The 24,714-nt window shown below is 43.2% G+C and overlaps 1 protein-coding gene across 2 annotated transcripts in view; it reads left to right on the top strand.

Moving 5' to 3' along the window:
* Positions 1–12,087: 12,087 nt before the first annotated feature.
* LOC124407019 (protein O-mannosyl-transferase TMTC2) overlaps positions 12,088–24,714 on the top strand; it is a 166,033-nt gene continuing 153,406 nt past the window's right edge. For both annotated transcript variants that reach the window (XM_046882795.1, XM_046882796.1), the window contains exon 1: positions 12,088–12,203. In XM_046882795.1, the coding sequence (XP_046738751.1) occupies positions 12,118–12,203 (86 nt within the window). In that variant the 5' untranslated portion in view covers positions 12,088–12,117. The remainder of the gene's footprint in view (positions 12,204–24,714) is intronic.

The following is a 24,714-nucleotide window of genomic DNA, read 5'->3' on the forward strand; positions in this document are numbered from 1 at the left end:
GAGGTAGAAAACGAGAGGGACAAACAAAAAGCGACATTCCTACCCACTTTGCTGATTAAGTTTCTCCCCGGTGGACCTGGATACTCGGCCAGGGATGGAAGAGTACTGAAAGGCTATAGTCTCGCTGTCGTTGGTGTTTCTGGAAATGGTTTTGCCAGTGGTCGAAGGAGGGATGATAGCAGGATGCTGCACGCTGCACACCATCGCCGACTCTTCACGTCCCTCTGCATTGCTAGTGCAATAATTTTCACGCATGCAAATGGCGGCTACGCGGAGTTATGAAATTCTTTATACCAGCTACAGTGACAGGGCAGAGCATCTGGAATGAGGCTGAAGCTGGGTGTTAAAATGAGGGACGAATCAAGGTCAGGAGAGCTGGGGACGCGAGAATTTTAATTCGGTTCATTGTGGGTGTAAATTAGGTAAGAAGTTGAAAAAATCACTCAGGGACAGCGTATACAAGTGTTTAAATGGTATATAGAAAGTTTGTTCGATGAAAAGAGATTCCATTTTCGTGTTTCTAGTGAGGAGATGCAACAAATCGTGACTCGCGAAGTTTCACCTTCTTCAATATCTTCAAATCTGGTATTTGAATAAAATCTAAAATAGTTAATGTGGCGGAAAAAGAGAGATGCTTTGTTGTAAATTGCCTAAATGGTTTTTGGGAATGTAAAAACAGCTGTACCCCAAAATGGGGCGCTTCGTGTAGACTTAAACAAAATCTTTTTGGTGTTGATTCTGCGGCACAAAAATCGGTAAAAAAATCGAAAAAATTTTCAAAGAGCTATCTGTGGAGCTAACTAGTTTTTTTTCTCCAGAAAAACAGTGGAACGTGCGTTTATTAACGTGGTTTCGAAAATTATTTTTACCATCCAGATCGTCAAGGGTTGAAGTATATTTTTCCGATGGGGAAAAAACTTCCATATTTACCTGTCAGGTTTGCCGGGTGATGAAAAGTTTCATTTCGGTACGGACATATCATATCCCCCTCGAAAGAGAATAGAAGGCATTCTCCTCGATTTGCTCCTCCGATCTTGAGAGGGTTGGTAGTCACGTGTCAATGCAACCTGGGCTGGAGCCCGGGGTTATTGAAGTTTAGCGACAATCTGCGGATGGGATTCGATAACGGGCTCGTGAACCGATGAACAGCTGCGTGGCCGGATTGCTCGGAGCCCAAACTTTGATGATTAAGAAATGCGTGCAGAGCCTCCCTTCGGTCGAGCAGTTTCCGATTGAAACGCGACTTACTTTCTTGCGTCAATATCGTCACGATGGCTTCGCTCTCGTTCTGAAGACGTTGCGCAGCTTTTTGTTTGATACGAGGAACATTCTATCGGAATTGCTCAGCCTGAGGGAGGAGATTTGTTGTTATTGAGGTATTGATAGCCAGGTATTATACCCGTTTCAACAGAAGCCATATAGGTATACCTTCGTTATTGGAAATGATTGTACGAATTAAACTACGAATGGAGTGAAAAAATTTCATCTTTTTGACTTGAACAAATAGAAATTACGAAAAAAAGGTATTTGGCACGTTAAGAAAAGGGCTGTTTTTTTTAAACAAGTTCGTTGCATTTAATGCAAAACTCTCTATAAATTTGACAAGTTCTTGGGCGTTGCAAAGGAAGTTTCGAAACCAAGAATTCACCGGAAAATTCAGTTATTCGGTTGTAAGAAATAAAAATTTGCAATTTTTCAAAATTGCTACTTTTGACGTATTTTCACCCAGAAAAAACATTTCGCGATAAAAAAAATCTTTACTTTTCTCAAATCCATGTGGATATTTATTTTAATAGGCTACATTAAAACATGAAAAATGTGGAATACTTGAATAATTTTCTCGAAACTATGAAGGTAAAATGTTTTGTTAAAAGAGACGTCAATCGAAAATTTTATGGTTCTAGGCAGTTCATTTCTCCGGTCGCTATCCTCCCCTTTGGTTAACCTTTTCTTTCTTTTTCTTTTCCCAAGTTTTTTATTTTTCATGCAAAATCCTGAAACTAATTATTATCTGAAAACTGAATTGCATGACTGAAAGGGTTAAAAATTGGTAGAATGACGATTAAGCGGTGAGAGAAGATCAGGATCGAATAGCGCGAGGGAGGAAAGCGGTCCTCCAACGAGAAAGTGAGAATCCTTTTATGGTCGATAGGCAGAGATCGTCTCATCAGGGGACCCGATGCGGGTCCAAACCCGGTCTCATCAATCTCTGGAAACGGCTATGCGTCGTCCTCTGGCGTCCGGCGGTGGTCAGCGGTGGTCGAGACATTCGAAGATAAAAGCCGGGTAGCGACCGAGGTACAGCATCCGGGTGGATTCGCCAGGGGCCATGAAAAATAGACGAGCGTGGCTGGCGAAGGGAGGGGTGGATTTGAAAAAGTGGGAAACGTGTCGAAAAACTACCGTATGCCCCAGCGTAGGAGGGATAAAGTCCAATTTAAAGTGTTATGGCCGAGGGAGGAACGTCACGGGTTGAAATTTCATCGTGTATATAATATATTTCTTTGGGTGTATTTCCTTGCTCTGAGTTCAGGATGTTGTACATTGACGTCCAGGCAACGTCGAGATTCTTAATTCGAATTTAATCATCTAACGATCTTAGATTAAGATATTTCGAATTCTGGATCCAAATAACAAAATTAAGATATAGATTAATGAGGTCTAATTAGTTTAATACGACAATGGAGCACTTCGATATGTGAATCACGTGACATTGCTATATTTCTTGCACACGTCTGTGTTATTGAAACTGTTGCATTATAATCTGCAGTGTTCTCTCGAAAGGATATATTTTTAAAAGTTCAGTAGCTTTATTAGAGATTTTCGATACTTTTAATAAAGACATTTTTCTTACGGTAATGAAAGTTTTTTGTTCAATAGAAATTTGTCGAGTACTTATGTGGTCAAATTTTTTAATCGTCGGAAAAAAAATTCTACATTTGGACCACCTTCCATCGGGAATGCCGGTGAACGATGTCTGCAGTCTATTAATTGGTCCAAGAAACGCAATGTTTAGTTTTATGCCACTTTTGGGTATATTTTTACTATATATGCAACTTTCACGTATAACGCGTTCCTGCAAATTGAATAAGCCGGTATCACAAAGCCACGTGTATTCGCGAGGGTTCATTACGTAAAATAATCGTCGAATTAATGGGTCGTGCTTTTACATTCGTAAAGTATGATTCCTGGGGTTGGGGCTCAGCACACTTAAGAAGCATCGTCACGTGTCTCACAGCTGCCTTCTCGTGCGTTCGAAAATTCGATTTCCGCTATTCAAAGTAAGACGACAACAACTGTGATATAACAACAAATATCCATCAAGCGCAGGCACTGCGTCCGGAATACGTAATTGTTTATACCTACGAAGCGTAGAGCGGTATTGTTGCACCTTTTAATCAGAAGCAAACGAATGTTTATTTACCCTGACGGGTAAAGGATGGGCGAAGGGGTGCAGGCGGAAGTCCATGGCTTGCGGGCTATTACAACCAAAATTCAATTAGGGGTGCTGGGTAAGCGCGATGTACGGGGTGACCGTGCTGGTTGTTCTGGGTTCCACCCTACGCCCATGGTACATACACATACATCCATGGCTCACTGTTCGCGGCTCGAACAATCAGCCAAGACCCGCAACCGTAAGGATGGGCGCTTGTCCCTCGGGCTCCGTCTTAAGATCATTATTATCAGAATCGAAACCGCTGTCCAACCCTTTAAAGCTCGCATTGTAGCCTCATTGGAAACGGAGAGTAGCCGTAATGCAAATGCGCGACGCGTTTCATTTGTAAGCCTCTCGAAACGTTGCTGAACACGGGACGTTATTACGACGGTAACATCCGGGGACCTGTTTATCGATCCCTAACCATTTTTCTATCTTTCCCCTTCACGCTCGCAACGTTGACCCATTAATTACCTAATGGAAACGGCCATCTAAACGTCCGAGATCATACAATCTTTTTCAAACGACAATTCACGCCGAGTCTTTCACGCGATCGATGCACACGAGCTTCGTTGATTCCTTGGATTTGAAAGTGGTCACGCTATCCACGCAGCCGGACCTGAGCGCGAAGCTAGCAGTTTTTTTTTTCATTTGTGGTTGTAAATTCATAATGTTCTCTTTTTTCTACAATTTTCGTATTTCCTTCCGAGATGTATGTTGAATCAGTATAATTGTAAGAAATTTTTTCCCACCCACTGTTACCTCGGAGGGTCCAAGGAGTTCAGATTTCAACGTCTGGTGGGCGAAAGCAACGAGTGATTTGAGAAAGAGCAGATAACCATATATCGCCAATTTGCGATGGTTAGAGAAAGGGAACTCGTTTTTTCGGTCATAGTAAGTGTTTTGCAACCATTACATCAATTCGCTTCCGGAATTTCTTGGATAAGCTGCATATTACAAGGTACCTAAATGCTGTAACATGTCGAATTATCGGATGAAAATCAATATGGATTTATCCGAGGTAAGCATGAACCATAATCTTTTAACGATGGATCAAAGTGTCGTTGTGAACGATTGATATCAGTGTAAAGCACCGTCGGCCGATTGAATCGTGCATCCTTGACGCACAGCTTTGATGAGGGTTTTGAAAACGAGGAGGGTGTCGATTCCGTGGGATTCCAAAGTGGCGAGAAGCGGAAACGGAGAGAAGAAGAACAAGAACAAGATGAATAAGTAGAGTAGAAAAAAAAATCGACCTGGAATAAAGTAAGTCTTACGAGTACGTTTAAGTTCCGCGGGGATAGAGCACTCGCAGATAATGCAACGAATTATTCAGCGTAGCCAACTTGGAAAGTGGTCCCCGAAAACTTTCCCCCCTAGTGAAAGGTTGGCCGAGTGAGAGAAAGAGATGAAGATAGAAAGAAAGTGAGAGGGAATCAAAGCAGGAAGAACATCGAGGAGAAGACAAAGGGGGAAGGTATCTTCCGCCGCGTGCGTCGAGAGCTTAAAAGCCATCTCAACGCGGTTTTTGACTCAGATATCGCGTTCGCGATCCTCGTAACCCTTACGCCACGTGCCTTGGATCTGAATTTATACAGAATACACCATTGTAGGCTCATGCATAATTATGGTGCACCTCTCGACTCGAAAGAGCTTCTGTCAATTATTTCAAGTTGTCTTTCTGGGCCTTAATTTTCGTTCTGAAATTTTCCGCGTAAAATTATGCAACAATTGAGGCACCTAAATCAACCCCAAGGTTCAAGTATTCGTCAAACATGGTTTGTTTGTTGGTTTGGAATTCACGTCATTCGCAAATCGTAAAATAATATTTGAACTTTCCATCAATCAAGCTCGAATGAAAACAAAATTTTCACCTCATTCTGGGTCATGGTAATAAAAAAATCTCGATCAGTCCAATACTCATCCTGAACATGGCCATTTTGTAGTTTCAAATAGTTTATAACCAAGAATCACTTACACTTCAAGACTTTACTATGAAATTTTTCGATAAAGCTTGATCGATAGAAATTTCAGTTCATACAATGGATACCATTGATTGAACTAAAAGTTTGATCATCTTTGTTACAGTTCACACAATTAATCCACATTTTCGATCAAAAAATTTCACGTGAAAGTGTATCACCTCTGCAATATAGTCGAAAAAACGACCACTCGCAATAACTAACAGAAACCTATCGTTTTGCAGTTGATATCGTACAAACAAATTACTTGAGATACATCACGACGCAGATGAGGTTCTGTTCAAGTCGAGGTAAATTTCCATACATCCACCACTAATTCCAGGGAGACGGAGTTGATACCATTGTACACCATGTCCGGGGTCAACCTTCTGGGTATCTCAAACCCCAGATGCATGTCGCGATATCGAGTCTCCATATCGACGAGCAGCCAGATCAGCTCTGCACGGAGTGAACACACCTATGTTATATATATATATATATATGCATGCCGTACGGGACCGAGGCTAACCAGCTAGGCGAAGAGGAAGGTGGAGAGAGACGGCAGAATGACAACACATACCAAGCACAGCGGTATGGAGCCATGGGGATTGTTAGCCACGGGGGCTCGGTTTCCATCTGGGCGCGCATCGCATTGTTCGCAAGGCAGATACCGAGCTAGGACAATGCGAGGGTGGCTTGAAAGGGGGTAAAGGTGGGTGATTAAACCGGCCAAAGAACCTGCACCCTCGTTCAACCCCATCGACGTTCACGGCATCGTCCTGCCGCAGACTTCGACCCGTTTCTACGGTTGTGGGTCGTTATTGTTATGGTAGTACGCGGTGTTTGTTCACCTCCATTATTGCATGGTCAAGTGTATCCCTTTATAATTCTTTCCACTTTCCGCGCTTTTCTTTCTCGCACGAAACCCGTGCACTTGCGATAACAAAGGGATCGGGACCGCAGATTTACATTCGGTATTTCGAATTTCGCCTGTTTGTTCTGGTCTCGAGAGTCGGAATACCAATCAGCTGATCTCTCTGCCCGAACGAGTCGCCAAATAGATCAGAGATCGCCGTGGTTTTAGCCAGACTGATACTCTCCAGCTGTGTTTAATTCACGGATTTCAAAATCCCAACCAACGCGCTGACAAGGCAGGTATCCGAGGTATGCCTCATCGATTTTGTTCATTCCTTGAAATGTTGTACGTAGTACGTTAAACACACTGGGCACATATTTTTTTAAGCACCACCGTAACGTTTAGCCCACAAAAATAAGGGATGCAGCTCCTGAGGGTCGAAAACAGCTCATTTTGTCGTATGTTGATAGTAAATAATGTCCATTGGTGCTATGAAAAAAATTGAGATCTTCGATGAATCCTAAAAAAAAATTCATTTCTCGGGGAAAATTTGAGAATAGTTTGTACTAGTGTTTACGCGTGGATTCGAGCTATTCGGATATCCGAATTACTCGGGTCCGTTACTTATGAAACTTCAAATCCAGATACATAGTTCGAGTACCTACCCGAATTGTTCGAGTATCAGGGTAATTCGGATAACCGGATAGAGTGAGTATCCGTATAATTCGAGTATCCACATTGTTAGTACATCCAGAACAATTTGTACAAAATTTGCAAATAAATGACGTTCACACCACGAGGTTAAAAGATTTGAAAAACAATTGTATATTCTTTGAACAAAGTTTTATAATATTGTGAATTAGCCGTCAAATTCGCACGGAAGGAAGTTAGTTTTAAAAATAAAACTACAGCTACACTGAAATTCTTCGGTTAAAGTGTCAACTCCCCTTCTGCCTCCGCCATATTTATTGTGCGACAATGAACGCTTAAAGTAAGTGTCTATGCCATTGCCAAGATCTTATCAGAGCGATCAATTGAGTCTGTTTACATTTCGTTTTATTATTTAAAAATGGGAATGGCTCGTTGGCCCGAAGTTCGAAGGGAAACATAAGTAAATAACTTGAGCACCAAAAATTAAGACGCAGTGAAGCGGGAAGTCGCCATGACTGAAGATGATTGATAACGAAATACGGAAAGTAATCTTCAGCCCCCCGCCGTCCGCGAACAAACAGAATGCGAAATTTTGGCAAATATAAGTTTTTAACGTTTAACATGTACTGTCAATTCTGATTACATTGATCTTGAATTCTGTGCCATTGCTACTGTGGGCCATATAAGACGCCCTTCTTTCCAGAAAACGTAGTCAAAGTAGCAACGGTCCCAAAACATGCGACGAGTCTTTGCATACTCTTCGAATAATGAATAAAATGGAGATGAAGAAAGGAACGCAGGAAAGAAGACAAGTAGAAGAGCCCGGAGAAAAGTAATTGTTGAGCTTTCGGGAACGAGAATAATGAATCGCGTCGATCTGGAGCCGACTCAGTAACGCAGTCTAAGGTCGACTTAATTGGGTCGAAAAATAAAGTGCCTTCGAAACGATTTTATACACCCTATTTCACAGCGAAACCATCACGAATGGTCGGGTTTCGTGGACATTGATCCTGATAAGGTGGTCACAGCCTGCAGAGACTCACGTGTCGATTAAAAGCCTCACCAATCAAAGCTCAAATCGACATCATAGAACCAAATTCCATCATTCCAACTCATCAAAACTCGGAGTGATCCGAATTCCTAAATAGTCTCAATTTCTGGAGCAATTCAACGTAATGAAAACCTGTTTCCAAACGTTACAGGCAGTTTGAATATCCACCCTTAATCCTGTCCTTCGGAACCTTCGGGCCGAGGAAGTGAGCGCAGTTAACAAGGTCACGCGAAGGTCAATAGCGAAGGTATTCGCGCTGCAGGATGGTTTCCCGAACGGGATACCTGTTGGCATCATTCCTCCTTTCCGGGACGTCCGGGACTCGGTGGGACGTCCGGGTCGAAGGGGAGCGACGCCGGCGCCCTGTCGACCCGAAGCAGGGGAAGGAACGGAGAATAGCGCCTGAGACAGCCGGCGTCTCGGCTCGGAGATCCTCCGATCACCTTCGCACTCACTCTGACCGCGGGACCGTGGACACAAATTGGAAACGTGAGGTGAAAATCCACCAGGTTTCCACGCTTAGACCGCACGTGGCGACGTCGGCCTGCGGCCGTGATTTGCATTGTATTATGCCGCACCGCAGCGAGTTTCCGGCGGATTAAATTACTTGGCAACGAACTCGAAAGTCCCTCTCCCTGCAACCGCGAAGACTCTCCCGGTACTCTTACCTCCGCAATTGTACGAAACTAGTAGCGGTTGCCGTGCTGATAGCATCTGCGAAACTTGGAATTAGCTGTGGCTGCTGCAGGGGTGGTTGTGCAGGTGACGCTTTCACCCCGAAGGGGAAGACCCTTACGTGCCGATACGAAGATGGCACTGCAATGGAGGGGTGAATTCGTTCCGCGTTTTCCCGGTCAAGGTTTCAGGGTCGGAAAGCTCGAGTTTCGAAACGTGGGTAATGGACGAAAAACGCGCGTCGATGTTTGTTCCGGAAATAAGTATACCGTAAATTTGGATAGATTTTCAAATGTTAAGAAACAAAATTTTATCACCCTGCAGAATGAAGGCGAAGTATTGAATAGTTTGGGATTTTTTCTTTCCTGAGAAATGGGGCAGAAGGATTTTAACGAACGATGTATTCGAACGGAACGAAACTTTGAAAGAGAAAAAAAGAAAGTAATAATTACGATAATGTAACCGAATAATATTCAGGAAATTTTAGTTTATTATTAATATAATTATTTATCCTTGTGAATATTAATTAATGAATTGTAGCTTCATACGCGTTGCTGGATGAAGGTTAATTTCCAGTCCGCAGGAATACAACACGTTTCGTAGTAAACGGTAATGAAAATATCTCCACCGAGTAGTATTGTAATGTTCGATTTTGTCGAAGTGGTTTATATAATTGGAATTTGCGCAAGCTCTGCTTTGGTAAATTTCCATTGAATCGAAGGTATTTGGAAAACAACGATAGCAGTAACAATATGAACAATATTACGATATCATTCTGCCCAAAAATTTCTCAAAAAGATTGATATTAAACTAATGATACTAGTTTCTGAACATCTAATTTACGACAATATTGAAAGTAAACATACGGATCAGAAGCGAGTCTATCAATTACGTCACCGCATGTAGGCTAGCAAATCCTAATATCCAAATACCCCATAACGGTGGCGATAATTAAATCCTCAGAAACGGACGTACCTGCATTGTATTGGCAAAGAGCAAATTGATACTGTTTCGTTTCATTGTTACCCTCCTAAAACGTGACTAATTTCCAATTGGTCGAAAGTTTCCTGCAAGGGCGGTGAAATTTTGGCCAAGCGGTGAAGAAATCACCTCGACGGAATTCAGGTTAATATTTAACAAGGTTGGCCGATTGGTTCGTGGCTGTGGTTTCCTCGAGGAAAATCCTCTCGCCTTTGGCTCGGCGCACCTGGTAGCGAAGCAGCTAGAACTTTTTATCCCCGAAGGGCAACTCTGCTCGGTTCGAATGGCGAGGATCGAGAGGCGAGAGGGGAGAGGCGTACACCTACTACCCTTTTTATGCCTAGGGAGAGAATAAATATGGAAATTCGGGGGTAGGCACCCCTGAGAGGAGTATATTGGCGAGTTGTGCTCGCAAACCGGATATTGGAACCTTGCTTCGGGGTTGGAGGTCGAATTCACCTATGTAATATATACCCCCTTGCGGAATATCAGTTCCAGCGGTTCCAATTTTCCAATATTCTCACCGTGACAACACCTTCCCGACTTCCTGCTACGAATTATTCTGCTTCCGAATATCCCCACCTCGGGAAGTTTCTTCGGGCATAACATGGTCCTTTTTATCTACTTCACAATAAGGGTTGTATATATAAAACTCTTCAGACGGTTATTATTGTACAACATTCGCCCACGAAAATTCTCTTGCCAAGAACTTGCGAAAACCGTTGCGTTTTTGATCTTCTTAGAACACTATTGATTCATACAAGGAATAACGCAATGTCACTTCCATTTTATTGTTTGTTTAATTTTAACTCATCGGATCCGGATCTGCAGTCCAAAACGCAAGCAATTAAGTAAATGTAATACGTGAAAGTCCTTTTTTGTGAATATTTTTCAATTGATTATTCAAATCCGTCTAAAAATTGCAATGACTTTTGTATTAAAAAACAAACGAGAGCTGCATCGATTCTGACTTCCTCTGCATCGTGTACAAAATTTGTATTCAGCATACGTTTGTAATTTAAAATCGTGAATTTATTATCCAATACATCAGCAAAATGTATCCTGGTTGTTGTGGGATTCAAGGATCAGGAATAAAGTGTCGCCCCCGATAGAGCCGAGTAACCGTATACATATAATGCAGAGCAAATCGTACGAGTCACGCATCTCATATCGGTGTCCACACATCAGGATATAAGTATACATCCACGATACGGAAAGCGTCAGGCAACCGAGGAAAGCGGAGAGAGAGAGCGATGTGAAAAGAAAGCGCAAAAGGGGTAAATTCGCGATATCGACCACCCTCCCCGGCGGTGTGGACAGCGGGACATCGAATGGTCACAACCGTCGCGTGGTCTCGGGTCGTATCATCCCCCGCGGGCGACTGTACGCGCCCCATTAGCCTGTTATCTCAATCTTTTGCCGGGGGACAAATAACGGGGGGGGGGGGGGGGGGGGCAAGAAGAACGTTCGTCCGGGAAGGGGGAAACCCGGAAGTTCCGGTTCCTCACTTACGGAAGGGGTGCAGCGCGAAAGACTCTTCGGACTCAGAAGTCCCTTCATCCCTCTTCGGCGCCGCTACCCCCGCTGATCGCCGCAACAACGGGGTACGAAAGCAGCGCCGGCACCGGGTTGAAACCTATGAAACTCGCCAACCGGAGTCTCGCGTTCGCGTGTCGGGCGCACGCGCTTCGAGAATCGATGTCAGCTACGTATAAAGCTCTCCTCGGCACGAGCGCGCGACAGTCAGCCGCGTTCGGATATCGAGGATGCGTCGTCGCGACTCCGAATCGCGTCTGAGGCTGAGACCGAGCTTTGAGCTTAACGGGCAGCGGTGATAGCCCTTAGAGACGGCCCTTGCTCGAGCCTGAGTGTAAGAGTAATATGATATAACAGTACGGAAGAACGTTGAACGTAAACTCGCTGGTCGGTGGTGCGGTTCATCGCGTCGGGAGGGTTGTTTCCTTAACGTTGGAGCTGTTCGGTTTTGTCGGTAATTGTGAAGTGAAGTGTCGCGATTTCTGTGCGCTTGAATAATCGAGGAACGAAAACGAAAACGAAAACGATAGCGAAACCGCGCGATTCGGCTCCAACAGCGTCCGCTGACATATGCTTCGAGGGGTGAATGTGACGGCACTGCCTACACTGCTCGTCGGTCATCGTAAAAGCCGTCATAACGGAGTCTCTACAAGGAATATCGTCCCTCCTCCACTTCTTCTTCATCCACCCCGGGTGGGACATCGTGAAGACGTCCCGCGGGCACCGGCCGCAGCCCGCCGCCCCCCCGGCCTCGAGGAAGGCGACGTTGCTTCGGTTCGCCGCCCCCGCGGAGGCGGCTCCTTCCTCGCCCCCGTCGTCGGCGTCCCAAACGTCGTCGGCGAGGCGATCGCAGCAAAAACGGCGGTGCGCGGCCCCCGGAAATTCCGCTGCCGTTGCCGCCCGGCATCACCGGGAAAATACACTTCAGCAGGACCGGAAACCGGACGGGTGGCGGCCGCCGCGATGTGACATGGATGTCCTAGGCTTTGCCTGCGCCCTTGCCGCCGCAGCCCTTTACCGCAACACCCTCGATGCCGGATTCGTATACGACGATCGGTGAGTCGGACCTTCCTTGGCTTTGATCTACGCACCGCGTCGCCTCGGGGTCCTCGAGCCACCTGTTCGCCCTTCTCTCCTCTCCTCTCCTCGGGTCTTCTCTCGGGGCAAACACGCACCTGCGGTCGAGCTTTATCTTCTTCTCCCACTCACGCGAAGCCCTTGCTACTTTTTGCCGAGCTTATTCCGGCTATAATGGGCTACGTTTTGCATATTTTTTATTCATCTTTCCCTTTTTCTTTTTTTTTTTTTTTTTTTTCTGGGCCACTTTTCACGAAAACGGATCTCACACGCGAATGTCTATAACGCGGGAAAAATATCGCCTGTACGTAGGGGTCGAAAGCTCGACTTGCAACGAAAGAGGAGAAGGAATAATAAAAATAGGGGGAGGATAGTACAAGAGAGAGGGAAATCGGGGAAAACTGGGAAACAAAAAAAAAAAAAAAAAACCTCGCCGGGGGCTTAACGCACAGGCGTCGCTGTTTTGATGGAAAAAACGATACCCTACCCTGAAAGCTTCATTCTCAGAACCGTGCTGTTCTTCCGGCTGGAATATCGCCGCACTTCGTTTCGGGACCTCTCTTTTTCTTCCCCTCTATTTCTTCACTCTATTTCCGGATTTTCGAAAAACAACTCACTGTTGCGCTTACACCCCTCGCTGTTCCCCGCAGCCCCCTTTTTCGCTCAGCCCTGCCTGACTTCGTCACACTCGATTTAACCCCCGCAGAATACTCTCAGCGCACATCGACGACGTTCACCTTCTTTTTCTTTCGTACCATCGACTGAACGAACTTCCATTCCTCCGACATTCTTTTATAACACACGTAATGATTTGGCTTCTGATTTCTTTCCGCTAAAAGTTCGTTTTCGATAATGAGAATGACCATTTTGCCTCATTTACTACCCTCTGAAAAAAAAAAAAACACACACAGTCGGCTTCATTTCACGTTAATCCATCGAAAACGACACCGTGAAAAGTTTAATTCTCTGTCAAGTGAGACAAGATCGAGGAAATTTATCTGGCTACAGAATTTGAGGAATTTCGGGTTGGATTAACGTCGAAATTTTTTCGCTGAGGTATATATAACTCGACACCGTCTAAAACGGGAACTTCGTGCAGGAGAATAACCGAGCAACTTTTTAAGCTAGTTTTTTTTTTTTTATACGCGAAGCATCGAAGCTTTTCTCCTCCCCTCTCGCGTATTACGTCATTCTGACGGAATAGATTATATGCGCGGTTTCTCGTCGTCCTCGTCCTCGTCGGCCTCGGCAGCTCGCTCAAGTTACTCTTGGTTAAATTTTATCCCGGAAACTTGTTCCCCAGAATGACCCTGCTAAATTGAGGCAAGGCCAAGCCTTCTTTTTTTCAACCCTGCACTCCCTCTTTCTCTTCGCCAGCTTATACCGCGACCCCTAAGAATAATTAACCTAAACGAGATATATTTTCGCACTTTGAACCAACCACCCCGCAGTTTTCCTCAGATGAAGGGGCTTATCGCGAAACCTGCCAGCTGCGACATGTGCGTGCAAGCTCGATGCGAGCTGTATTTTTAATTCCCAGGAAAAAAACGCGCGATGCACGTGGTCCGGAAAACTGATCCAGCAAACTGCAGATCTCCGGTTAATTTCTTTAACTGTGATTTATTCGAACGTCAAATTATCGTTTGTATAAACCGGGGCAGCAGAATTTGCTATACATGGAGAACATCAACCGTACACAATAATTCGTTATCCATATAGTGATTTAAACTTTTGTTTTAAACTCCTCTCTGGCACCCGCGATGTGTGTATAATACAGAGGGCGAAAATTTTCCGCATGACCTCCGAACTTACCTTCCACACTCACCCGACACTTCGGTATTTCGAAACTCGATAGCTGCATTAGGGTCGAATTTTCGTGACGCGAAATTACTGGGTTTTGTATAACCCTGAAATTTGGCGTAATTGTTTATGAATTATATTATCTGATATGGCAAAAACAATTGTCCTCTAGCCACGATGATGGCTCGACGATAAAGATATTGAGACGAAAATATACCCACCAATTTTGCTCTGTGCAAAAATTCTCATTCTCCACGTGATGATGAGAAATAAAAAACTGTTCACAGTCACGTGCGTAGTTTACGACTGTAGAATTAGTCGTCCCCAGGCAAAAGCATTCGTTGGTAATTGATCCTAATTAACGGGGTAATTAGGCCTATAACATGGCGACACTGAACGCGGCAAAAGTAGGATAATTTTGCAAGAGAAACTCGAACCTCCGGTGCGAGTTTAAAGAGACGAAACAGTCGTAACGACAACATTGTACAAACGGTGTATTTGTCGCAGTTGATTAATCTGGGAAAGTAAGTGCGAAGAAAAAAGAATAAAAGGTGAAAGAAAAATTGATATCAATTAAGGTCATGTCGAGGAGTAAGGAAAAGTTTGTTAATAACAGCGGCGAGGGGATCGGAACTCTGAGTAAAAGTGGGCATTGAAATATCTGTATTCGGAAATGTCTCATTAAAAGTGTAATAAAGTATGAATTATTACGCTTTGGAATATCTCTCATACCTACCCCTTCTGAGAGCTAACAAAATTAGTTTGTACCTCACCGTCGCATAACTGTACAATAATAGATTAGATTAACTGTTGATTACCGGCATTGATATTGAGATTGAATCAGGATTCTACCAACCTCAGCCTCCTGTTCCTGCAGACGCTGCGCTGGGGTGAAAAGAGTTGTTCCATGCTGCTCGCGCGATATCGGGTTCAGGGGTTTTTGAATTGCGATAAATTCGATCCCATCCCTCGATCGGCTTCCGCCTCCCCTTCCGTTCCTCCGAAATGGCGAGTTCGGAACCCTTCTTATCACGGACTATCCTCATCCTTTGTCTGTAAGGTCGCGCCCGGACTATTCAGCAGATTCTTTATCCCGTTTCGCCCCGTTCCGTGGAAAAATTATCTCTGCACAAATTGAGACGACGCCACGAAAAGCATACAACACTTTTCGACTTTACATAAATTTATTACGAACCTTCGTTCAGCCATCGTCGACTTCAATTTGCATGCTCAACCGTTCGCAAACGGAAACAAACACGATGACGGTATTTCGCAAACGCATTCCTGAGTCATGGATTTTTTTTTCATGATGCAATCGCTTTCCATGAACTTTTTCCCTTCGTTAGTTTTATACCTCTATATCTCTCTCTTCTTCGTCACTGAGCCCCTTGTAAAGAGTGCGTTAAAGATCGCTGAATAATTTGTTCACTATACCGCCTAATGTGTACAGTATCAATTCGCAATTATCTGCACGCAGCCTGCACTCAAATACCAGCGACAAATTGCCCACGATATCAGCAACTTTCTTGGAAATATGTAATCGACCGAGTCACTTCCTGTTCACGAACCACTCATGACTGGTCAACTACTTCCATCCTCGTTCAGGTCTCAAGTGACTTCTTTACAGAATCATTACTTATAGCCTTATGCTGCCTGTATTTTCGATTTTTGGTTGTTTTCGCGATAAACGATGACCGCATATTCATCCTCCATCACTTTCACCCCCATCCCCCGAACAAGAGTGAGAAGAAAAACGCTGTGGAGCAAACTTCGAAAGAGCCGGAGAGAAAAGAAGACAATGAATTATTTTCATCCTTCGGAATTAGGTTCTCCCTCTTCCACCGAGTAACTGTAGCTCAAAGCCGGGCAATAAATTCGAGGGATTGAAGTAACAGACTGTTGGCACATCCCCACGTGTGTGCAAGGGCGCGTCGGGATATTTGTAATTATTAGACACTCGCGATCGAGAAAGCGTCGTCTCTCTTCTCCTTTCTTAGGGGTTTTACCTCGCAGAAGAACGCGGGCATATTGACGTGGTTAAACGTGGAGGGCAGGAAATGGTGAAACGCATTATGCAGGGGCAATTTTTCATCTCTATATCGACCATCCTACTGTGGCTATAGCCATTCTGCTGCGCCCCAATTCCTCCGCCATCGCTCTGTACTCGGCCCTTTGCACGAGGCATGCTGTGTTACAGTCGCCAACAGGCTGGTATAGTGGCCATAATTAAGTCTGGATTATTAACCGAATCCCGGGCATGGCGCCCTCGGTTTTGACCCCTTCTAGCCCCCTTGGTCCTTTATTGCCTCAACTGACATTGAATATGGCGGTCCTGCGTGCAGGATGTCTGCCATCGTGTTGTGAGTAGTTTGTTATATTTATGCAAGAGGCGAAGTCGGGAGCACCGGAATGCAGCATCACTTCTAAATGAAGAGGAATTAAGCTTTTCACCGACACGGTGCATCTCGGCTGTATGGCCTTCGTTAAGGGTACCTGAATTATTCAGCGCTGGAATAAGGCGGCGAGAAATATTCAAAGTGGAATCTATAATTAGAATGGGATGAAGTGATCACGCCTAACTTGGTGACGAGGAAACGTGTCCGAAGGGGTTGAAATCTCGATACGAGCATATATCGTCAATCGGTGTAATTCACGTGCGTATATGAATCAAGTCTAAAGCGCAAATTTAATGATCGCTCACGCAGAATCCGTAGAATCGATGGAGAATAAGTTTGTCCACCGGGTTTGACAATCCATTTTTACAGTCGAATCTCGTCTGTCAATTGATGCATTAGGTTATTCGAGTGTGAAACTACTGCTCAGCTTTCTCCGATTCTGAAGCGTGAAATAGCACTTTTAGCGGGTGTTGAAAAAACCTCCTTTACTTCGGAGTATTTTTTGCAACAGAACCTTTCGACCCCGCACTTTCATTTTACTCTTTGAATAAAATTAAAAAAAAGTTTTGACATTGATGGACCTTGACTCGACTGCACGGTGTTCGTTCGATTGATCAGATTCTTTTTCTTGCATCACTCTTTTTGCACTTAACGTTCAATAGACAATCATTTCATTACGTACATGTTCATTATGCGAATAGAAGTATGTGTGTAAGGACTTTGGTTCCATTTTATTTTAAGTTCTGCGTCTTCTCGACTTTTTCTACGCAGTCGAAACACCTTGATCATGTTCTCCCATCAATTTGTAGATGCGATATTAGATTTTAGCATTGTATACCCGATACCCGCCAGTTCTAATGGATTCACCGTGTACTCAGCTCGTGAATGGGGTGAATTTTCCTCTACCTTTTCTTCCTCCAAATTCGGATTTCAACCCCCTCGCGTATAAGGTACGCCCTTCTTTAAAAGGCAGGCAGACAGGCAGGCTGAGGCGATCCGAGAGCGAAATGGAGTTGGAGGTAATCGTATGGAAATTGTGAAAGGTTTTGGCAAAGGTCTCTGTATTCGGTAATATTCCGGATGATGTAAATGAAATTTGGAAATACCTTGGCATGCGTTTCGAAGCGGACAGGTTTCAGACGTCCGCCGCATAGCCAGCCCGAGAAAACGGCGGACCTAAGCAGAAGAAGAAGAGGAAAAAGAAAATTCTTTCGGTTCTTTTATTGTCCGTACTTCGGCCTCATCCAGTTTACCTAAGCTTGATTAAATACGGCAAGCCTCATAGTTGGCGTTTCCGACGTTTTCGATACCCCGACGTCAGTCAGTTTTATTAGTTTCCCTCTCCAGGGACACAAGTTTCCTTCGCCGTTGATCCCTACAGCGTCGCGTTTCGTCCTCACGAAAGTAGAGTAATGAAAATTCGGTCCAAGGGGCGGAGATTTCTCTTTTTAATCCGCAGTCCCTGCGGCTTGTTTTCGAATCGGAACTCGATCACCTATGTAACAAATAAATAACATGAAAGAGGTCTCCTCGAGAAAGGGATCTTCATCCTTCGCTGAGCGCCGTGTCCTTCGCCCTAGAACAAATACCGCGTTCTCCATAAAAAATACATCACGGGGTGGGGAAAGAAGTAAGGGAAAAGGGGGGAAAAATAAAAGAAAAAACAACAACTGAAAACAAACAAAATTACACTGAAAGTAAAATGCCTTACGGACGGAGTACGCACCGTAAAAAAGGGTAAAAGGGATGAGGGAGGAAGGAGGTTTTAAAAAGAAAGAGGCCATATAGGTATGGGGTTCGCCGGGGGTTTTGGGCGGCGGTTGTCCGCGGGAGGAAAAGGGCGTGCTTGGAAACACAAAAGATGGCCGTCCCCGAGTTTATGCTCGGATTGTGGCATGGTATATGGTACATGAAAAACTCATATGATATAAGGGACGGTATTTTACTGCGGTATGCTGACTACAATGGGCTAGGAAAAGAATACACGAACGTATTTATTTGCATAGTTTATGCACGGCTTCCCGAAGCGAAGAAGGAACGAAAAAAAGAAACGACAACAAGGAGCGCTAAAAAGATGGGGAATAAAAAGGATAACAGCCTCTGCGACTCAGTTACAACCCTCAACGATCCGCATGTTCTTCAAGATTCACATATCGGTATTTCATTTCGTTCCTCTCACCTTTGACGAGGGCAGTTGGCCAAGAATAGGTACTTTTTATTCATTTTGTTAGGAGATAGTCATACACTCAGTATTTATTAATCTAGATTCTTATTCCTAGACTACGAAGATCTGTTTGATAATACTAAGATGGGAAAGCTAGATATCGATGTTTCATTTCATACCGCTGTAAATTGCTTAAAATTTAGCAGATTCGTTTGACTTCACTCAAAGCCAGATCATTTTATTGAAAATATTATTTTCTACAAATTCATTGAAAAGTTTCTCTTTTCGACAGTACATTCAATCTTGCCATCGATTAATTGAAATCGATATCAACGCAATGTTTGAAAACGAAGTTTTAAGTGATTTATAAAATATGGTTCTTTGAGTGAAACGAGCTATAGCAGAGTGAAATTACAAGAATTCCCAAAAAAATTTTATGTTTGTTTTTTCAGATTGATCGTAGCTGATGAATACTATGATTCGATAAATAATCAATGCACGACTATCATCTCGTAGTAAAGTTGACAAAAATTATCGATCTTCGAAAAATCAGTCTGATTGAAAATATCAAATTTTGAACCTTAATTCTCTCGATTGTAATTCCTGTCTGCGTCTGAGATCGGAGAGGTGAGCGTTTATTCCCGTAATAAACCAGTTGATCTCGAAGGTATGCTTTGTCCGAGGGAGAGTGAGAGAGAAGCGTTTATTCGCCCTGGGACTAGTCCCCTCAAGTGTTACGTAGAACATACATTCTACATAAAATGTTTATAGGTATAAAATATAACAAAACCAACAACAAAATTAAAACTAAAGTTGAAAAAGAATAACAAAGAATAGAGATAAAAATAGATAAAATTAAATTAAAGAACGAAAGTGAGCAATAAATAAAGATAAAATAAATAAATCAGAGAGAGAGAGAGAGAGAGAGAGAGAGAGAGAGCGCGAGATTGAGGGTGAGGGAGAACGGTAGAGAGGGAGGTATAAGTGTGTTCGAAATTCAGATGAGATGTTGTATGGAAAGTGAAAGGTTCTATAGGGAGAATAAAGTGGTCCAGGGAGAGGCTGCGAACTGTGGTGCAGAGCGACTTTATGCGGTGTCCGTTGTATCGGCGAGTGTGAATCTTTGCAAAAGAATTTTCGTATTCATTTCGTATCGAAGCAAAAGGGAATCGACTCGTAACAGTCGGTGACTCGTGAACGTCTGCGGCTTCTCAATCTACTGAAATTACATCACCTGGTATCTCATTACCGCGTACCCTGCAGCCGTCACTCGATGTATCTTACACGAAGCACACGATTGCCGCGAAATTATTCGCAACATGTAATAATAATTCATATTCAACGATAAATGGTCGAGCACAGATATCGGAGAAATCGTGAAATAAAACGGACGCGGTGCAATTTCTGGGAAACCCGTTCGACTGTGCGTGATTTAATAAGTTTGCCCTAAAAATTTCACTTTAAAAGGCAAACTCTGAACGTCTCTCAAGCCTCGTCACGTGCTTGAGACGTTATCACGTCTGCAGTCCGCATTAAACGGCACAGCGGGGAGCGAAAATTTCTTTAATTATCAATTAGGAGGTCGCCGTTCGCCGGGAACACGTCGTGACCTATGCTGTTCATCCTCCGGAAAGCCTGGAAACCCATCTCTCATCACCGGCTGGGGGGAATGGGGTTTCCGAAAAAAGCGAAGCGTCGGTGATTGAAAAGGAAATTCGTTACGTCACGAGGAGAGTAAAGTTTAAAAAATTCCTGCATCCCCACCCGCTGCGTTATTTCGAATTAAAGTCAAGTATGTACTCGATATTCTGCTCGCACTGCTGGACTTCGGTTGTGACACCGTGAAATTGCGGCAATTGAACACATGCTCGGGGTCGTCTAGGAAATGTTTATTCGGTATAATATGCCGGACGAAACATTTTAGCCGTTAGTCATGCTGCCAGGCCCACCGTCAAGTATAACTCTGTCAATTGGTTGGTCAATTTTTCAACTGGTCAAACGACCTACGTGAAACCGACTCGTTGCTCGAGGAATTGTTAGTCGGATCTCCCTTCGACAATAAGTGAGAAGGAAACGACGAGAAGTATTGTAATAAGAGAGAGTATACTGGTAACCGAATTTTTAAACATGCGTAAAAATTAGACAAGACTTTGTAAATGAAATTAAGTATGCGTTTTGTAAAATCTTGCGATATGCCTGTGAAATATCATTGTGTCTTGTATGTACTAAATCCTTCAGAATCTTGATGAAATCCAGAATCCGGAATTTCACCGGATTTTACGCAATCTCGTGTGTAACACGATGAAGTCTGAGACGTAGGTGGGTAGCTATATGAAATTTCTGAAATACCGTGGATCGTCCGAAGTCTCGAAATGTGGGAATGAAATTTTTCGGAACGATGAACCTTTTTCACGAAATTATTCAAGCACTGGTTCCGGCATTAGTTTACTACGTATTGACCAAACTTTGGATTCCAAGAGTACCGGATTCGACGGGCTTTTCTTTACTCTCGTCAAAACTGTTTACGCGTCTGATCGACGTGGAAGTTTGAACCCATTTAAAGGCAAACTTGAGTTTTGCGTGAAAAAAATTTCCGTTTTGTATAGAAAAATTTGCGTATGAACCACGCGTCCCGTAATCATACTGTAAAAAATTAAACTTTCACATCGACAGAGGCCTCAAAACAAGGAAAAAAGCAACTCGTCGTCTTGATGCGTGACGGCGTGTCGTTCGTCCTTTTATTTCTTTGTTCTGGGATGATCACCAGCGGTTTTGGTCAATTAGTTTAATTTCCTACTCCGACGACCACGACGATAAACGTAATGAAATAATCGTTTTTGCGGTATCTACTAGCGGTCGGCGGGATCACGTCACGCAAGGTTGGATTAAGTTGGTTCTGTGCCGGCTGCGCGGGACGCGATTCGATTACTATTTAATGGAAAACAAATCAACTTGATTGGATCTTTCCAGCCTGCTGCCATGATCGAGAGTGATTCGCAAATACACCATTACGAAATAACTCCCCCCTCCACCTCCCTCCTTTCCGCCCTTCTCTCCCTCGCTTCTCTCTTCCTTGGTGCCTCTGTGGTAATTTGTCATTTCGATTCTCCCACCCGTGTGATCGTGTATACAAATTCACCAAATTACTCTTCATCACTCCGAGATCATCCAGCAACATTCAACCCGAATTAAACTCTGATTCTCATTTTTAATTCAGCGTCTTATCTCTCGCTCATTTTGCCCATTAGTTTCTAGCTGTAACTCCTACACTTCGTTACACGATAAGATAAACGAGAATTGTTTTCTTCATCTTTTGTTCAAAGTCATTGTCAACGGATATATGAAGTAATTTTACACAGGAATTTTTTACCCCTAATCGTAGCTGCCGGTTCTCGCTTATAAAAGTATGAAGTCAAATTTTTCGTACCGGAGATCGTTCTCATTACGAGTAATACTTGGCGTGTCGTATAAGACTCGGAGCGGTGAGTTATAATGAATAAATAATTGAAATACGTCCGATAAGCCAGAAAATAATAAGATCTGGATAAGTTAAACGACGGGCATTCGAAGGGCGCGGACGCTCGGGTTAACTTTTATCGCCCAAAACTTTTCCCTCAGTCGTTAACACGTATTATATCTATATATATATATTGTATAAGTTTGGACACCAAACACAGGCTGCCGCCAAGTTTTGGTGGACGCACCATTTGCGGTAATGAAAAATAATTTAGATGCCATTTCGTTTGTATTCGTATAATTTCATAGCTTTTGGAATATGTTCTTGAATTTCTTTTTCTCCATTCTCATTATTCTGATTGACAAAACCGAGGACCACACTTGTGTTCTTATTCAATCCTGGCACGTAAAAATGCACTTATTTGTGCGCCGATGATCACTTTTCGCACTGATGCAGAAACGATTACTTTCCGCACGGAACGCTGGCAAAAAAAGAAGTGCCCGCGTGAACCATACCAGTGTTACATAAAATAATTCACTTGGAAGCCTCAAACCATGTCTCGCAAAGCCACTAAATATTTACATAATTCTCCCGAGGATTCCGGCAATGAATTCACTTCGCCTCAGCCTCAGCCTCCCCCTCGAATCCTCAATTCTCGATCAACCCCGAGTTTCCCACATCCCCTCGTGTCTTTGAGGCTCACTCGATCGTACGGTTGCCGTCCTATTTCTACACTTTGTGTCCGTTCGTCCATGACACCTCTCTTCTAGCCGCGGACGGAAAGCTCCGGCACTTAAATTCGCTCGCCACTTGGGAACCTAGTCGGTCGTTCTAAAAGGCAAATATTTAATGGTTTCCACCGAGCGGGCGTTGTCATACCTCGGGAAAGACGGGAAATTTTCTCTTTCTTAATAAATTTATTTCGAACCGTCTTTCAGACGCTCCCAAAGAAATAAAAAGACAGATTTACCAACGGTGAAAAAAGCTCCTCGAGCACACCGGTTTATGGGGCATTCCACGTCTCACCCCCCTTTCGATTTTGATCCTTTTTCAGTAAGATGTTCTTACCAACCCAAAAGGGTCTTGGGAATTTTTTCAGATTTTCTTCAGCCACTGGTGAAATTTATACAAAATCCCCAAACCAATTATGAAAAAGCAATTTTTTACAATTTTTATGATTTTTTTTGAAATTCACACTGATTCTACGATTTAAAATATAAATTTTAAACAACGCATGACAATGGAATCTCAATATTTACGGTTTTTTTTCGCAAGTTTTTTTTTTATAATTTTTCCATATCGGAATTATTTTTTCCTCTTTTTCATTTTTTATGTCCGTCCATCCAAATAGATTGCAGAATCCCGTTTATTTTTATGACTCCGTGATCTATTTAGATAGGGGAATAGAAAAAAAAAAAAATTAAAACAAACTCCGATTCCGACATGGAAAAACTAAAAACTTACGAAAAAATATGGTTTCAGAACTGGTTTTTCGATTTTTTTCAAATTTCACCGGTAGCTAAAGAAAACTGAATAAAAAAAATTCGAGACCTTTTCGGGTCGGTATGAACATCATACAGCAAAATGATTAAAACCGAAAAGGATGAGGTACTTAGGTTGCTAATTTAACGTGGAACGCCCAATATACATACATATGTACTCGAAGCCAATTCCATCATATGTATATATGTACAGCTTTTCTTTACAGCTCAGGATTATTCCAGCGCTTTTAAGTTTCCAGGTTCTCGGTATTGTTTTTGCTTCTCGTCAAACTCTGCTGTTGTTGTTGTTGTGGTTTCTTTTTGTTTGTTTTTTGCCTTCCTCTTACCTATTTCCGTTTTTAATCTATCGAAGAGCTTCACACGTAATGAGAAATCGGGCAGTCTCAACTCTCTCTTCTCATCTCAGCCTCGCTTCTCTCTTCATTCCTCCGTATTCCTTCCTGCTTTTCTCGTTCAGTTCACCTCGGCGTGTACCTCTTGAAGATTGCAGCAAAGTGCACTCCCGTAGAAGTACGGATAAGTGCACTCTTTCCTAAATTGGAACGGTCTAGGTTAACGATATTTTTATATAACGTAGAACCTTATACCTTTGATCGTTGTATAATAAGTCTCCCTTACCCTTCTCCTTCCCCACCCCGTCGTTTTTTCTGATTAAACCTCGCGCTCGCCTTAAGCTCATCAAAGTTATCCTTATATCGCGATCCCGTGTCACCAAGATGAAATTTTGCCTTCCCGGTTGAATTGTCACAAAATTCCGGATAATTTGTTATGCCGGTAATGAGTGAACGAAAGATTGAATGGGCGAATGTAAATTAAGTTTGCCAAAATTATCGCGTGACTTGGTCTCTTAACTAGTTAAACGAATATTCAGAGGGGTTACTATGTGCTCGTAATCAGGTGTAAATTCGGTAAGAATTACTCATAGTCACGGACTATTCAAGTGTTTTTCGAAGCCACCTAAGTCATCTTTAAACTGTACAATGATGTCATCATTTCAAGTCTAACAGCTCAGGTGATCTGAAGAATGTACTGAGTTTAGCATCACGAGCAGCCAGATTATCGATAAGAAAAAGATCGAGAATATCTGGCACAAATTTTATCCCCTGAATCTATGGGGTTGGACGGAAATTAATTCTGTGTTAGAAAAGACTCGACTCAAGTGAGTCTTCCC

The sequence above is a fragment of the Diprion similis genome, chromosome 6 (genome assembly GCF_021155765.1).
Source record: "Diprion similis isolate iyDipSimi1 chromosome 6, iyDipSimi1.1, whole genome shotgun sequence".
Classification (NCBI taxonomy): domain Eukaryota; kingdom Metazoa; phylum Arthropoda; class Insecta; order Hymenoptera; family Diprionidae; genus Diprion; species Diprion similis.